We start from the raw sequence: 17,202 nt of genomic DNA, 5'->3' as shown, positions 1-17,202 counted from the left end.
GCACTGCACGCTCTGGACACCATGTAGTTTGCACTTGCGTGCTCTCTTGCACCTCAAACTGTAGATGCCTGCCCAGTCTGGGAGTTCCCGTTGGTCATGGCTCGCTCCGTCAGGCGTATCCCTCTGTGTTTGTGTATGTTGCTTTTTATCAAGCAGTCCCAGTATGCTGAATAGCTCAAGATGAATTATCTTTGCTTGGAGGCACTGTCTGTCCTTTTTCCTTTGGCCAAATCTATTTTATTTTCTTGCCCTTTCCCCAACGCACCCTTCTACGTTATTTTCCACACTTCCAAATTAAGTAGTATCACCAGGATAAGCCTCTCCTTCTAGATCTTCCTGGTGAATGTTCAGTAAAACCAGGGGTATTCAAGGGGATGCCAGTTTGTTCCTGTCCTTTCCTACCTTCTTAGCACTGCTGTGTGACCATCCTTCTGGTGCTTTCACTCGTTTTTGCTCAAGAGAGGTCAGCAAAATCTGTGATACTGACTGCATGTCCCCCACACACAGTTCTGTAGTCAAAATGCTGTCCAGTTGGCATGGCATGGCATCAGGGATGATTTTGTGCCCTTCATCTTCCAAGGTTTCAGGGAGTTTTCCGTGTGTGCTTTTTCACATGCTTTCCTGTGGTACCTGAGCTGAATTAGCTGGTAGCTGCTGCTTCTTTCCCTCTTTGAAAGATGACTGTGGACAACTGTTGCTCATGGACAGCTTTGGGGGCGGGCAGGGGGACGACAGAAAGGGAGCAATTTGAGTAGAAAAGGTGGCAGCACCATGCTGTTGCCAGGTGGCATAGCCTAGGAGAAAAAGGCCTGTTAGTAGTTGAGCCTAATGGTTTGACTGCCTTTTGCGTTTGGGTGAGATGAAGGAGAACAAGGCTCTTTTTTGCTGCACGTGGCTGAGGAGATAAGCCCAGTCAGTGCTCTGTCGTGCAGTGTGGGGCTGGAGTCAGAGCAAGGGGGAAGAGTGTGGCCTGGCTGGAATACAAGAGGTAGGGCAAATTCAGGAGAGGAAAATACGTAGATTGGGAAGAGGGAAGAAGGGAAAGTGAACCTAACCAAAAGAAGGTGATAGCTTCGTGCAGGAGAAGGCAGTGGGCAAGAAGCAGTAACCAGAAGGAGTGTGCGGAGGAGGGATTGGTGCTGTGCATGGAAGACAATAGCACCGCAGCTCAGCCGAGGCTTGTGACCCAGAGATAACTGGCAGCAGGTTAATCTGTAGTGCAGTGTGTGCATCTTGCTGAGTGGCTGCACGTGATAGAAAGCTTCCATGTGTGCAAGGCTTGATCGTGCTCCCACTGACTTCAAATGGCTAGTGACCATGTGAGGACAGTTCAATGCATGAAGAAGGTGTACAAGCCTATGTTTTCCTCTTGTAAGTCTTCAGCAGCTGCAAAGCCTACTAAATTCATCAGCCTCTTCCAGAGTCTGTGTTAGTCTGTTGACAGTTGACAAAGCCCTACTGAGCACTGGGGAACAGTGTCCTGGGTGACTCTTCTGGTTTCCTCTTTCTAGTACATCTTTACTTGCCAGCCACTGGAACTAAAAAATAGGGCTTCATCTCAGCTCAGTGGAAATACACTGTTTTAGACAGGTCTGTGGAAGACTTTGGTGGGAAACCAGTAGGTTAAAAATAGATCCTTCCCCTCTGAAGCAGGGATGGGCGGGAGAGGAAGGCTGGGTTTGCAGTGGAGGGGATTAGGGTCTGTATATTGCTAGGGAATGGGAGAGCTGTACTCGCTTTTTCTTGCTACTCTCAGTGTCTCTGAACTTAGGTCTACTGGGTGTATACTGGAGTCCTAAAGAAGCCAGCTGCAGTCTGTTTCTCTCTGAAAGCAGGCAGGAATGGGATTCCTGGAGCAGCTGTCTTCAGTTCTCCTGCTTTGTCCTGAGTTAATGGTATCTGGGACATGGTGGTTGAGAAGGGTAAAACCAGCAGTTACTAATAGTAAAGTGTTGCTTTACTTACTAAGTTTTGTGTGTCCAAAATTATCTGTGAGGGAGTACTCACTGTTGAGAAACCAGCCCTTCTTAAAAGGAGTGCAGGCTGGGCATCTCAAACTAGATAGACTTGGTGTGATTCTTAAAGATCCCAGGATAGGAGCGGAGATTTCCCCCAAAGTCTTTATTTTAGACCATCGTCTCCTCTTCTGTTGCTGGTCTGGAAACAATCAATGCCAGAAGGGTGAAGCACTTCATTAGGGAGGCAGTGCCTGCATTCAGGGTAAAGAAACTGGTGCTGCTGCTGCTGAGCACAGAGCAAGTCCTCTAAGACAATTCTGGCCCCTTCGTACACCATCACCCTCCCTGCCTCACTTTAGTGCTTGTCAGAGGCTGGAGGTGGATGTGTTGTGAGTGTTAGAGGAAGGCTGTGAATTGCCCCCATATAAAGTTTCATTGTGCTGATACCCCACAGCCAGGCCAATTTTGAGGAAGACAGCCAGAATCAACCAGCTGTGGGACACTGGAAGACACTAATGCCATCCAAAGGCAGCAAGGAGGAGCCAGAGACTGGATGCCAGGATGCTGGAGGTGTGGATGAGACCCAGTCCACTGAGCAGCTCAACGTGTCGCGTCTACGCAGCTCTTCAGTGGAGATCCGTGAAAAGGGGTCTGAATTCCTGAAGGAGGAGCTGCACAAAGCACAAAAGGTAAGACCCAGAGTTTGTGAGAACACCCGAGGATGGTGGTACAGATTTGAGCAGTGGGGTTTTTCGTAGAGGTGGTACTGAGGGGAGCGGGGTCTCAATGTGGCTGTGCCACAGTCTGGAGCAGGCAGAAGAGGAGAGAGATTGAGCTGAGGTGGCCATAAAGTGCTTTGGAGCAGGACATCAGTTGCTAGGTTGACCCAAAGCCCCCGTGCCAACATCCAAATCAGTCCTGGAAACCTGCTGCAGAAAGCAGCTTGAGGCAGGCAGTGCTTACTATGGAGCCTCCTTGCTAATGGCAAATGAGCAATTCTAGCCTGAAAAGCCTGCGACAACTTCTGGAGGGATGCCTTTGGTGACACGGAGCATGGTACGGAGTTTAGCGACTGGAGTCTTGGGCCGGGAATCCATGCCATGGTGGGGAGGAAAGGTTGTGATTGACAGGTGGGGGCAGGCAGGCATCAGCACTACTGGAGCCTGCTATGAGCTTACGCATCCCTTTCCATTTCCTCAACAGGAGCTGAAGCTGAAGGACAAAGAATGTGAGAGATTGTCAAAAGTCAGAGAACAACTGGAGCAGGAACTAGAGGAGTTAACAGCTAGCCTATTTGAGGTACCACCCTCTTCCTTTTCCCATCATTTCTTAAGCTAAGCTTACATCCAACTCCTTTAAGACAGGCTTTCCCTGAACTTCCAGCCATCTCCTCCCACAGTTTCCTCCTTCCCCCTGTTGTTCTTTCCCAATTGGAGAAGCAGAGCTGGGCAGTGCTGCAGGCAGAGCCTCAGAGCAGGGGCTTGTACCTGCTCCTGGGGAGTGTTTGCTTGCATTTCTTTCCCCTTCTAGCAGCTGTGGGGTGGCATAAAGAGCACAGTAGTTATGGGTTTGTACGTCTGGTAGCAAAAACAGATGTGGGGATGCCTGTAGCTGGAGCTAAGCATAGCTCCCTGTCCCTCTCCCATGCCTGCTCTCTAGTCTGGACAGCAGCTGCTGTGTAATAGAGATGATTCCCTGGCTCGTGTGAGCCCTTGCTTGGGGTGGGAACAAGCTGGATGTCCTCATATACTCTGCTCCAATGAGTGTTCAGAAGGCCTGTTGGTTGGGGTTTTTTTTGTTGGTTGGTTTTTTTTTTTTTGTAATATGATTCTTGCCAAGCTCTATCCTGGCAAAATCCCATTTAGCAGCAGCTCTAATGTCTGGATCTGACTGGGCAGTGAGGAAAGCCAGAGCCCGTCTGTACCTTTGAAACACAGGCTGGTGCTGAGTGCGAGGGCCAAGAGAACATCCCCCTTCTGGAAATTTGGCTGCCTGCATTCAGGGTGAACTTAGTGATAAGTAGCTGAGGGCTGTCCCCTTCCTGTGGTGGCCTTGGACAGACTGCTTCCAGACAGCGTTGCGGGGAGGCTCCAGCTGGGACTTGCACTGCTCCCCTCTTTCTGTGGGAGATGCTTTTAAGCTAGCCTTTACCATTTGGCCCCCACCTGAGTTACAGCTCCTGCTGTGTTGCAGCCGTGCCCAGAGCAGTGAGGGTTGGCCACTCCACAAGGGAAGTGGGAGCAAAGTGCAATAACAAGTCAGGCAAGAGCAGTGACCTCACCAGTGGGGAGCTAAGACATGGAGCAGCAAGTCTCGATCAGGCTCTGTGCCACAAACAGCAATCAGTGTCAGAAAACAGTCCAGTGATCGACCAGCAAGTCTGCAGTGACAACACAGGCCTGAGGTCAAGTCAGGAGGCCAAGCTAGTGAGTGTGAGTCAAGGTCAGAGTTGCAGAGGTATTGGACTGGGCACAGACACAGCTGCTACACAGCTGCGATACAGCACAGGTGGGTGCTAATGTTAAAGCCTCAGCTTTAAAGCAATTCCCAAGGTCAAGGAGGGGCAGGCCTTTGCTTTAGCTTTCTTCACAGCAGCCCGTATCAGTGAAAGAGGTGACCTTGGACTCAGCTAGCTGAACTCTTTAATTTAGCCAACTACACTCCTAGAAGGGGGATGCGCTCCAGGCTCTGGCACTGAGAGCCTTCTCTGGGAAATTCTGGGGGAAGGCTCTTCACGGCTGACAGAGTAAAACCCTTGGATGTGGCAGTGATATCTGTCCCCCTGCTTGCTTGCCCAGAGCATGTGATATGGCAGAGCTTTGGCCTGTCCTGGTGGCTTCATGAGTTGGGGCTGCAACAGGCAGACTAAAATTCTCTCTGGTCTAGGAAGCGCACAAGATGGTGAGAGAAGCAAACACTAAACAGGCGGCGTCAGAGAAACAGCTGAGGGAGGCACGGGGGAAGGTGAGAACTGCGCTCTCTGTGACTTGATCTCTGTGCTAGGTTGGTGCCATCCCTGCCCAGCCATGGTGCTGTCTGTTGCCTGGAGGAGAGTAAAGTGCCTGCAGCTCGGTCTCTCTGAGATGCTGCATTTGCTCTGTTCCCTCTCCAGCAGATGCTGACTGAGGGGGAAAAGGCATCCTTGCAGTCTGCTGCTGATCCAGCTCCCCTTTGAGAAATGGATGCCAGGGGAACCACAGAGAAGTGATATGCTGTTTAATTGCCACAGCTGTGGGTATGGTTAGAGCAGGGAGCTGGGGAGTTGGAATTTCCTGACAAGGCTGCATCACAGGGCTGCTCAACTGGTTTATTCTTGAGGAGAGAGGAATTTCTTCTGGGTTATTGGGTCTAAAAAGAGCCTGGAGCAAAATGTGCTCAGACTGAAGAGCAGAGGGGTGGGTGCCCAAGTAGCTGCAGTTTAGCCCTCTTTAAAATTCTGGGTGATGGTGGGCATTTGGGAGAATGGGGACAAGGCTTCAAGACTGGGCTTGTAGCTGATTCCCTGTGGCTTTAGTGTTTGGTGGGGTGCAGCAAGCTCGAGCTCAGCAGGTGCTGAAGATGCTGTTGACTCTTGCCTTGTCTCCTCAGATCGACATGCTGCAGGCAGAGGTAACAGCTCTGAAGACGCTGGTGATCACATCCACACCTTCCTCTCCAAACCGGGAGCTGCATCCTCAGCTCCAGAGCCCTTCTAAAGCTGTCTTCAGAAAGGGCCATGGGCGAAACAAAAGCACCAGCAGCGCAATGGTCTCAGCTGCCAGCCAGAATGTGACTCCAGAGCCAGTCAGTCATGAATGCAAAGAGGTGGGTGAAGGCCATTCACTGCATCGGCCTTAAAGCCACTGCTGTCACTGTGCTCAGGGAGGTGTGCGGCTTCTGACTCAGGCTTCCTGGAGAGCTCTGTGGTTTCAGTGTTGGGAGAAGCTGTCTGTGCAGTAATCTGGCTTGTTCCCTAAATTTGTGCTGAGGCAGGCTCTGGAGGGTTTCCATTTGTGGAGATTTCCCCTTCTGGGAAGCACATTCAAGGCTGCGTCAGGACAACTGCTAGAGGAAGCAGTTGAGGGATCCCTGGAGGGCATGGACAGATCCAGGAGTTACCAGTGCTGAGAGTGGATGTCAGAAGTTGCTGAGGAGAAGCCAGTTGTTCTGCTGCATCTTGACAGTTGAGTCCACTACCTGCTCTGGCGTGATTTGCTGTTGTTTCTTCTCTCTGCCTAGTTTGGCTTGGACACCAGGACACCTCTGTCAACTTGTAGTCTCTGTCACTTGTTTTGTGTTCTTGGGCATGTCACTGTTCTTCTTCTTCTTTGCAGAGTGTATATTTAATTAATTATATTTAATTCCTTCCCCACTGGAAGAAACTGGCTAGAGAAGCATACAAGGCATTTGTGAATATCTTTCAAACAAACACTGTTTAATTCCTTTCGGTGATCCTTTGATAGTCCCCCATCTGCTGTGACCGTGGGTGTAAGTAACGCTTTTTCCTGCTAGCAGGACCTTTCCATCTGGGAACTTTCCACTAGCCAGATGTGTACACAGCTGTCCTGGGGAGCAAAAAGGAGGCAGCTTATGGCACTTGGTCAGGAAGAATGAAAATGAATGAGAATGTGGTGGGGGATTATGTCTCCCTAATGATTTTTTGGGAGCTGTGGCTTCTGTCATGAATTGTTGAGGGAACACAAAGGCACCTGGTCACTTGGCTTGTGTGAGAATGTATGCAGAAGGGCCGCGTGTGAAATTAATACTCTCACCAAACAGGACTGTGCTGGCAACACTGGTAACGTCTGCTTTTGGCAGTGGATTCAATGAATGTGCCTTGTCAGCTTCTGCGTAGTGCTCTTGTTGCTAGAGTTTGGATGAAATGCTTCAGGCAACATTGACTATAGCCGTTGTCCTGAGACAGCAATAGCAACAAGAGATGAAGATCTTTAACTCTGTTCACAGGCAGAGAGGAACAAAGGCTGTGTCAGAAAGAAAACCAAAGGAAAAATCAGTTAGTAACTGTGAAGGCCTGATGCACTGGTTTCTCTTGGTCAAGCAGGGAACAGTCCAGATACACTGGAAGTTGGAGTCAAATGCAGTCAGCTAGAAGCTGCTTTGGGGGCCAGGAAGAAAAAGGTTTTAATCTTTTTAAGGTCCTGTGACCTCCCCCAGTGCTAACTATTCCTCCAGTCAGAATAGAGGAGCTCCAAACTGAGAGCTCAGTTCAGTGAACCACTGACTATCCTGTAGAAGCTGCCCTCTGCTTACAGCAAGCCGAGATAACTTTTGCCTGCTGGGTAGTTAATTTTGCTGTTCTTGGCTCAGTCTCAGCAAATCTCGTGTTGATGATCTTTAGAGAAATGCTAGCTCTTGTAAGTGACTGCTTGTTAAAGATTTGGACCTGTCATTTCTTTGTGTACGTAACTTCCACATGGTGCAGATATCCTGGGGCTTAAAATCCCAGGGCTACAGCTTCCAAAGTGACTAATAATTTTATATATCAAGGGTGGGGTGTTTTTTTTAACTTGTTAATTTCTGTCTCTCAAATTCCTTAGTGGCCTATGTGAGAGGTGATAAAAGGGAACCTGGCATTCAGAGAGTTGGTGCTAGGTGCTCTATGGAAAAAACATGACCCATCTTAAACTGAGCCTAAAAATGACAGAATTTTTGTTCCCTTTTTGCACCTCAAGCTGAAGTCAAAAGGTGTGGCTTGTGGCCCTGTAGTGTCTTAAGCAGCATGCTTAGTGCCCTGGAAGGGAGGACTTGAGCCTTTCTTTGTATCTTCTGTTTTGTCTCATGTTTTTTACCTCCCTTTCTTGCTTGTTTCTCTAAACCTTTTCCTTCACTGTCTGTCTCTTCCTCTGCCCTCAAAGTCTGGGTTACCTGCTCTCCTCTCTCTGCTCCTTTGTATCATCCCTGGGAAGGCTATCCACATCACCTATGAACCAGGCTGGCAGGCCTTGGGAGCAGATGCTTCCTCATCCTTGCAGCAGGTAACCTTTCTGGACAGCACTGGGGAGGGGTGGGACCCATCTGCCTCTCACACTTCCAGCCTTTCAGTTCTAGCTTGCTTTTATGCTAACCTGCTTTTTTTGTTTGTTTGTTTTGTTTTTGTGTGTTTCTCAATTTGTTTTTCCATCTTGTGGCTCTGAAGCTGTCTCCTGGTAGCAGGTGAGCAGTCTCCGTAGTACAGAGCGAGTATGCTAGAACCCAGACCTTTTTCAGCTTTGTTCACTTATGTTCTTTGTGTTGCTCAGCAGGGTTTCTTTAGTTTTGCTTTTCCTTTTGGCAGCTTTAACAGGATTTGCTGGCCTTTTAAGGAGATGCCCTGTCAGTCAGGTTGGTGGTTCTGCTAATGATCCATCTGGGGTTTAAATGTCAGGTCCCAGAGAGTCTCCAGGACTGAAGTATTTTCAGCCAGACAGGGATGGAGAAAGCAACCTTCCTCCTGGCTCAGGGGATGGGAGCAAGCTCTGTCCTGGGTCCCTTTCTACTGAGCAGTGATAATGCTTTCAAGCCCACCTGTAAAAGGCAATAAGCAGACATTAGAATAGGGAAAGCTGTTCCTACTCTGAGTTCTCTTTGAGAGGGCTCCTTTCCTACACTCAGCTTGCCTGTGCAAGCCTGTGTGGCTGCCCAGTGTTCCCATTACTTCTGCGACTCCCCAAACACCAGAGTTCTGGGCTTGGAGTGGTCTTTAAAGGGCTGGCTCATACTTGGGCTCACTGAATGTAGTGCTGCTGATGGCTGTTTCTTAATATTTCCAATTCATCCTTTTCTGTAGCAATCTTTTCCTTATAGAAGGGTTCTGCCTCCTGTGTCCTGAGTGCCATTGCCACTGTGCTTTGCCATTCAGCTGCTATTGTCATTCCTGCTACGGGCTGAGTGGGCGCTTGGTCTGTTTGGTGGTTGTGCGGTGCCTTTCCTGCAGCAGAGGTGCTGCCCTGTCCTGGAGGAAGACGGGATAGAGAGGTGCCTGCAGGTTTCTGACAGAATAAGTCCAGTATTGCTGTGTTATTCTGGGTGGGAGATGAAAGGTCCTTGGAGCAAGCCAGCTTCCCTCAGACACTTCTGTGATGTCTGAGCCTTTCTAGATGCCAAAGCAGATGTTTTTAGTTAGGTTACCTGCATGGTAAGAGATACCTTCTGATATGGTATCTCTCTCTTCACCCACCTTCCTTCTTCCTGCTCCTCTTGGACACTTGCTGCAGGTCGACTCCATTTTATTTGCTGAGTTCCAGGCCTGGAAGGAATCTCCAACTTTGGATAAATCTTGCTCCTTCCTGGACAGAATTTATCGAGAAGATGTAGGACCTTGTCTGGACTTCACTAAGCAGGAGGTGAGTGCTGGAAAAGGAGGACAAAACCTGTGCAGTCTGGCAGCACCAAAGTTGCGCCTTTTATGGAGGTGTCCTCTGCACATTCATATCTGCATTCGTTTCTCTTTGCTGCAGCTGTCGGAGCTGGTGCGAGTGGCTGTGGAGCAGAATACACTCACCATTGAGCCAGTTGCTTCCCAGACACTGCCTGTGGTGAAGGTGTCAGCAGAAGAGTGTGGTGGGCCAAAGTAAGGAACCATGCTTATGCTCTCGTCCTCTCCTTGCTACTGGTCTTTCTGTACCGTCTAGTGGAGTTTGGCCAGGCCTTGCTCAGTCAGTTGAGTTGAACAGTTGAAAGGACTCAGCTGAGTGTTCTCCTAGCCTATGACCAGTGGTAGTTCAGCTCAGCTCTTCACGTGAGAAGGGGAATTAGCTCAGCTGATGTACTGTAGTTGACTATTTTGGGGGATAACCTAGTGATGTGTTAGTGCCCTTGGCTTGGGAGAGGGTTTTGTTTTTTTCCCTTAAGGTAGCAACTTGTTTAATGTTCTCTGAAGGAGTGTTTGTGCATAACCTAGGGTGAAAGGATTAAGTCAGAGGTGCATTATCTCATGTTCTTGCACCGTGTGAGGTCTGAACTCACGTTGCACTCCTGACCTTGCTGGTGCACCAGGTGGGCTTGAGCCTAGGTCAGAAGAGATCTCCCCTTGCTGCATACCATCTTCCCCACCTGATGCTGGTCACCTTGCCATCAGAATTTGGGCTATGACTGCTCCAGAGCTTGTGTGACTGTATCTGATGTGACAGACAACTTGAGATTGCCTCAAAGAAGAGGAGCACTAGCAGGAGTGACGTGATATTCCAGATGAAGATAGGGGATTTTTTTCAGCTATTGAATTTAAGTTCAGTCAGGGCTCTCTCTTTCTTCTTCCCTCCCTTACCTTCAAGCAGAGGACCTTCTAAGCGAGGGTATTCATGTAACAGTAAATGCTGCTCAAGTGCAGGTTTCCTACCACTCTCTTCTGAGTTTTCTGTCATCTCTAGGCAAATTGTTCCACAAGTATGTGTCGGGCCTGTTCCAAGAACAACCCATCCTGTGTTTATCCTTATCGGTTTCCTTTTGATTTTTTTTTTTTTTTTTTTTTTTGTGTCTTCACAGTGGGTTCCGGTCACAAATTGTAACGTAAGTGAAGTATTTGTTTTTCAGTCAGTGATGAAAGATCTCTAATCCATTAACAAGTTACTAACTTAGTGCAATTTAGCAGCTTTGAGGCTAGAGCTGAACTAAGCTAACTTCTTAACCCTGTTTAATTTCTACCCAGACAGGATGGTAAGGAATCTTGCTATTGGCAATAAAGGACCCAAAAGGAATTCTTTCCCTTTTATTTCCCAGATGCAAACGACTGATTTTTATGGCAACTTTGGACATGCTATGAACCAGGAAGCAGAAAGCTGGGGTACCTGTGCAAGCTGGGACCTACCAGACCTACTGGTCTGTACCCTACTGTACAGACCTCTGTGCAACAGTTTGAGGAGTCTGGACAGGCAGGGACCAAGTTGGCCACTATGTGACATTGTCTATATAGCATCAGAGCAAAATGCTGGCCAGGAGGTGCGAGGACAACTGGCTTTCATGATAGCATGTCTGGCAAAGTGCCCTGGGGTGTGTAGAGCGCTGACAGGCAGGTGTCCAAATGCTGTGGTTTAGGTGACTTCTAGCTACAGCTGTGATAGCTGGGGTTACATCAAGTGGTATCAACCAAGCTAAGAGTGACCAGCAGTAGTCTTTTTTTCCAGTGTGCTGCAGTGCTCAAATTTAGTACCTCTTAAAGGTATCTCGTTTACAAAGGTATCGGTCATCCTGCACCTCCTGAGGATTTGATCCCCAGAAGTTGTGTTAATCATTGGGCAACAATTACTTCTCATTGCTTCTGAACACTTACAGCCCATGCTTCTACTCTTAGCTAGTATTTGCCTTGATAGCAGTGGAAAGCAAGCACAGAGACATGCTCAGAAGCTCTCTGAAACATCTGCTCTTGTGTGTTGTCATCTTTCATGGTCCACAGAGCAATTTTTTGCAGCTGGGGAGTGATGTCCCTCTTCCCACCATGCAGGCACTAAGTCTCTGGGCAGTGTGGTGATGACTATGCAGCAGAAAATTCTGCTTTACTGCTTTAAGTGGTGATGAAGGAAGGGCAACTGGCTGGTGCTGGGAACCATTTGTCTTGCAAATAAGGGAAGGAAATGGCAAGAAAATAGAGGCATGCTTCACCCTTGCTGATTACATCTTTTGATGGTCTCCCTGGGAACTGAGCTGTCTTGAAAAGACTATTTTCTTCACTCGGTCTGAAATCTTCTTACAATTGTGAAGCCAAGCTTCTTCCCTCTCTGCACAAGAAGGGATTGGCTTGTTCTTAGGAGCTGCGAGCCTTATCCAAAGCCCCCTGAAGTCAGTACAAAGTCACTCCATGTGGCTTCAACCAGAGTAGCTTCAAATCAGGCCCAAATTAATTAGTAGGAGCCTAGCATAAAGGCTGCAGTGTGGCTTGTTTTGAGTTCTCAGCATGAGCAGATTCTGCTCAAATGCTGGATTTACCTCTTTTGAGACCAGGTTTGGGCCCCAGCCAGAATGTTTGCATCTCATCAGGAAAGCTGATACACCTGAGCAGAACTCCTTCAGCAAAAGCCTTGCCTGGAACATGGAGGAGATGTGCAGAGACCAGATGGCAGTTGTTATACTCTGCTCCAGCCTCACCTCTTTAATATTTTCTGTGGTTTTGTCTTGGGCTGTCTGCCAGGGAAGGGGTACAGCCTTGGTTTGCTTGGGCGTGGAATAATTCATGGTTCCAGATATTTAGCCTACGGTCTCCTAAACTTGCCATTTATGGAATCTTTCTAGGAGCAAAAGGCTCATATCAGCCATGTTTTTTTAATTCTTCATGCTGCCTGACACGGGTCTGGCTTCTGAGCTCCCACTTCTATCTCTTTGGAATAGTCTTGCGGTTGTTGAATTGCTGTGCTCTGCTCTGCCACCAGATTGTTGAAGGCTGAAGTGTTTTTTCTTTGTCTGCAGGAAATGTGCTCTGAGTGGCCTCCCCAGGACCTGCAAGCACCGCATCATGCTGGGGGATTCTGGGAATTACTACTACATTTCACCATCCTGCAGGGCCAGGGTGAGTCCTTCACCTTCTCAGGGTGCCTCAGCCCTCCAAAATTGTTCCAAGCCCTGAGATGGAGGAGCTCTTGGGGGTAAGACCTCAAACTAAGACCTGTGGGGCTTGAGTTTGTTCCTGAAGTTGGGGTGGCTCTTGGTCAATGACTAGGGTGCAGGTCTCCAGCCCTGCCTCAGGCTCCAGTGCTCTGCCTTGTGTTCCTTCAGTGTGTTTGCTTTCCGTGATTTGATTCAGGACAGGGATTTGATTCAGGACAGGGATTTGATTCAGGACAGGGATTTGATTGTTTTGCTTTATTATTATTTTTTAATTTTCCTTTGTAAAACACAGTAATTGTCTGCTCTTTAAATGCTGGCTCTTGTTATTGTTCCAGTACAGATCAGTGACTCAAATGGTTATGAGAACAAGCTGTCCTTTCTTTGAAGGGAAGGGAGAAGGTGAATGATTTGTTAATGTTGCTGTTGGGGCTCTGATTCAATGGAGCCTTTTAGAAATTTATTCTTTCCTGGATTGTGAATCAGAAGAACTGATCCTGCAACATGTGGCAATTTCTGAGACAAAAAGTTGGTTTTGTGCATGGACTTAAGTCGACTAATTTTTGTCTCTTGCACCAGAGCACTGTAATCTGTCATGAATGCCCTTATATCCCTGCACACACACTTTCTGCTCAAACCTTTAACTCCAAAGATTTTCATTCAGTTGGAGAACAGTGCTCTTTGAAGGAAGATCACAGACTTTGCTGCCACATTTAGTGATCACTTATGTCTCAAATCTGCAGTAGATTGGAGTTCCTGTGCAGTGTCTCGTGGATAGTGCAGTATCTTGGGACGGGATTGCGGATGCCCAGAGAATGCTGACTTTTTTTTTTTTTTTTTTTTTTTACCAGCTTTCTTCTTATCTCTTTCCATCTGATGGTATGTAGTACTATTTCTCAGGTGCTGAACACTAAGAGCTCTCCTGCTGGGTCCTGTGCAAGCCTCTTGACAGGCAAAGCAGTTCTGTAGCTGACTCCTTTTTCTCTCTCTCTCCCTCAGATCACAGCGGTGTGCAACTTTTTCACATACATTCGCTATATCCAGCAGGGCTTGGTGAGGCAGGACGGTAAGAGGGGGTAGTAGCTGGCTGCAGGGGCGGTGCTGTCTGTGGGACATTGGGAGGAATTAAGAGGTCCTATTCAGCATGACAGGAATGGGGCCAGCTTGGGGTACCCTGAACTCCCTGCATCTTTGCGGAACAGTTAAATGGCAAAAGAGAGGCATGAGCGGGAGGAACAGATGCACCCAGTCCTTGCTCATCAGCTTGTTGGGAGCTTTTCCCTGGGGTGGAACTGTTAAGGGGTAACATGATGGGCCTCTCCAGCTGGACCATCCAGCCTGTCTGCTTCCCTCACTTTGGGGATGAGACTGGCTGGGCTGCGCTGAGAGCACAGCATAACATGAGGTGGTGTCCAGCTATGCCTTGCTTACTGATTTTTGGTTGGGTTTTGGTTTTGTGGGGTTTTTTTTCTTTTTTTCTCTCCTTCTTCCCTACTCCCTTTTTGCTTTGCAGTGGAACTGATGTACTGGGAGGTCATGCGGCTCCGGAGGGAGATGTCTCTGGCCAAACTTGGGTTTTATCCCAGTGAGATGTAAGCGGAGGCCTGAGCATGGAAGGAAACTGCTCCTGTATGAACGGCTTGTCAAACGTAGTCTGCCAAACAGATTAATGCAGTGCCTCTCCTGCAGTGGGCCTTACTCCTCCCCACCCTCCCTCTGCCTGAAGCTGATCAAGGAGAAAGAAGCACAAGTTCCACCTTCAGCTGTCCCACTTCTCCAACTGTGACTGGAATGCAGCTGCCAAGCTACTCCCTCAGAGCTGGGCTGGCCCTGGCTGCTCTGGGGTGGCTGTCTATAGACTGTCCTCTATGGAGTCTCCTATATGCAGTGTATATCCATTTTTTTTTTTTTTTTTTTAAACTCTTGTTTTTATATGCAGTCTGCTTTGGCATAGTCTGAGGGCAGCCCTGTGCAAGGCAGGAGTCCTGGACCTTCTTTGTATGCAAGTCTTTCAGGACAGATGCTGGCTGTCTGTCCATCTGTTCCACTCATCCTTTGGGGTGGAGGGTGCTGTGCCCAGCTGTACACCTAGGTCCTGCTGACCACTTACTCCCCGAATGGCCCTGTAAATGCCAGCAGCATGCAATAATCTTATGGAGAGCCATGAACAGCCTGTTTCCAAGTATTTCCTTGCTCCTTTTAAAGGAGCCTGCAAGAGAAGCTTTCTGCCAACTGAGTCACAAAGAGGGATTTGTTTCTGGTTTTAGCTTGCAATTTGGCACTGGGTAATCCAGGCTGGGGGAACAGCCGGAGCAGAGGCTGGAGCTGTGCACCTGGGGCCTTCGGCAGAAGAAAGCGAGCAGGGAAATTGTGTAACTCACAGCTGGCCACGGCTTGGCTGCAGTCGGTGCAGGATGTTTTGTCCTGGTCTAGTGAATCTGCTGCAGTTGTCACAGGCAGATGTGGACCTTGACAGGCAGTGCCCTGTGACAGTCCTTGGTGCAGAAGTCCTTCCCGCATGGTGCTCTTAGGTACAAACCTCACCCACAAACGGATGCCTTTGAGCTTTTCCTGCTCTAAGGGAGCTTTGGGCAGTACTGTTCCCACTGTTTAGGTGGAAACCATGGTCCCAGGCTGGGTTCTTTGTCTCCAGGAGGAGCACGCCCAGGCTGGGCACTGTCTTGAGGCCCTGAGATTTCCTCCCCAGTATTATATCAGACGTAGAGGTGCACATGCCCTGGGAAACCCAGCTTCTCCTGGGCTACCATCTCCAGTGAGGAGATTTGAGACATCTGTGTGTGGACATGAGGGATGTGACTGCAGTTCCTGTATGCCTCAAAATGTGCTGGGAAGGATGTCACTAAAGTTGTTGGAAAGCAGATGCTTGCTACAGCTTGAGCTTAGGCTCAGGCTTGTCTGTACAGAACTGTGTTAAAGCCATGACAGTGTTTTGTAGCCAACTTAGCCTTTTTTTCAGTGACTGTGGAATCAGCTCAGCCACCACCCACCCTGGAGGTTTCATCTCACGTGGCATTTCTACATTCTTGACTGCCATGTCACCCTGTCCCTCTGCCATCATTATAACTCCCTTCTTAGCAAGTTGGTGCCCAGAACCGGATCACCATCCTCAGCTCCATTAAGTTTCATCCTTTCCTGGGAGATGCTACAGGAGGAACTCTATCTTCAGTGGAAGAAAATTAACTGAGCTGCTGTGGTTTTGTCCAGGGTAGGGAGGAGTAGACGGGGAAGACAAAAGTTTTTGGTTTGGAACCTAGTACAAGGACAGATCCACAGCAGATCTGAGAACCTTCTGTGGAAGACCCCCATGAGCACAAGCTTTCCTGTCACTGAGCACACTTACAGTACGCTGCTGAGTTGCTCCTCAGGGGACTCCTTTCCTTATAGCTATATTGGCATACGGTATTGTTTGCCAAGGGTTAGTAGCTAAGTGAAACATGAGTCGTCATCCCCAGAGCTGGGAGAACACATTCCTGACAATACATACTAACTTTGAATCCACCTCCTTCAGCTCAGGAAGGGCTGACCTGCAAGTCCAAGTTGTTACCACCCCAATTCTGCTTTTGCTTCCCACGGCTGGGTGCCCCAACTCACGCTGCTCACCCTAGCTAGATGAGTGTGTACATCTGCTACTGTTCACCAAAGGAGTATGTTTCAAATGTGGAGTAAAAGCCTGGGAAATACATCTTTGGGTAAGAGTCTGGCTGGGTCCTGAGCTAGTGATAAACCTGTATCTCTTTTGGTGGTGTCTGCAGACTTGTAGCAAGTTGACATCAGCTTTTCCAGAGGAGAGAATAGAAATGCTTTTTCCCAGCTGCAAATTTCAGCTCAGGTAAATTCTATCCTTGGCAGTTTCTCCTTGTATCTGTTCCCCCTGACCTTTTGATCTCTACATGTCATCATGTGCCATTAGCTGCTACATTGCACAACAGAGGTGGCTGCACTGCAGCACTGGGAATGAGATGATCTCTATGTAGGAGATGTTTTGGTTTGTGGGATTATTTTTTTCCCCCAGTGTCGCTTTGTAAAGCACTTTGAGGTGAAAGGAATTGGAGAAATGCATTGTATAAGGTTGTCTTACATTTGAAACAAAGCAGAGAGAACAATTTGTAAATTAATATGAAGTCACTCCGTTAACAGCGGGATGGTTGCACCCTGCTCTTTAATAAAGGAAAATAAACATTTGTTATTAACCTCTTTAAAGGTCTAATCGCAGTTGTTGGGTTGGTTGGGGGTGTGTGCTCGGTAGCCAAGAGAAAAATCAAGTTTGGCTGGCATTGTGGTCTGTGCTTCTCTTGCTGCTGTGTGCCCTAAGGGACGGGGTTTTAATGCTTTTCTTCATCAGTCTGCCCCTCCTGTAGCTGGCTGCTCCCTGACTTCACCAGGGGACTAAGTGACAGTGTTTTGGTAGCAAACAGAGTTTTATCACAAGTATTTCTTGTGACAGGGCAGGTCTGTGTGGTTCGTGCTGAGCAAGGCTGAGGTCTCTTCCAGCTCTGCTGTGGTCTGGTTCAGTTTACTGGCTCGAAGCATTGCGTGGGATATGCTGGCTGTCCCAAAGGCTGGTTAATTCAAGGATCTTCTTCCTTCCTCTTTCCTTGCAGGGCTGAGCAGTCTCCTGCTTTTCCTATCAGCAGGTGGAAGCAGAACTGTGGAGAAGTCGGGGAGAAGTCAGACCTGCCAAAGGAGAGTCCATGATCTACAGGATCCACCACTG

General features: G+C 48.4%; 1 protein-coding gene across 10 annotated transcripts in view; it reads left to right on the top strand.

The window, feature by feature from the left end:
- The window catches only part of RAB3IL1 (RAB3A interacting protein like 1), a 31,393-nt gene extending 14,711 nt beyond the window's left edge, over positions 1-16,682 (top strand). For 4 of the 10 annotated variants that reach the window (XM_041129038.1, XM_041129037.1, XM_030039897.2 and 1 more), the window contains 11 exons: positions 2,413-2,647; positions 3,162-3,257; positions 4,845-4,922; positions 5,547-5,762; positions 7,814-7,933; positions 9,152-9,280; positions 9,395-9,507; positions 10,419-10,442; positions 12,333-12,432; positions 13,467-13,533; positions 13,981-16,682. In XM_041129038.1, coding sequence (XP_040984972.1) covers positions 2,413-2,647; positions 3,162-3,257; positions 4,845-4,922; positions 5,547-5,762; positions 7,814-7,933; positions 9,152-9,280; positions 9,395-9,507; positions 10,419-10,442; positions 12,333-12,432; positions 13,467-13,533; positions 13,981-14,063 — 1,261 coding nt within the window. In that variant the 3' untranslated portion in view covers positions 14,064-16,682. Of the gene's footprint in view, positions 1-2,412; positions 2,648-3,161; positions 3,258-4,844; positions 4,923-5,546; positions 5,763-7,813; positions 8,112-9,151; positions 9,281-9,394; positions 9,508-10,418; positions 10,443-12,332; positions 12,509-13,466; positions 13,534-13,980 lie in introns of those variants that run through there. The other 6 variants (XR_005934088.1, XM_041129035.1, XM_041129036.1 and 3 more) reach the window with 6 other exon arrangements.
- Positions 16,683-17,202: the final 520 nt, after the last annotated feature.

Source organism: Aquila chrysaetos, chromosome 16 (assembly GCF_900496995.4).
Source record: "Aquila chrysaetos chrysaetos chromosome 16, bAquChr1.4, whole genome shotgun sequence".
In the NCBI taxonomy this organism is placed as follows: domain Eukaryota; kingdom Metazoa; phylum Chordata; class Aves; order Accipitriformes; family Accipitridae; genus Aquila; species Aquila chrysaetos.
Note: the sequence above shows the minus strand (reverse complement) of the source record. Positions and strands in the feature narration are given on the sequence as shown.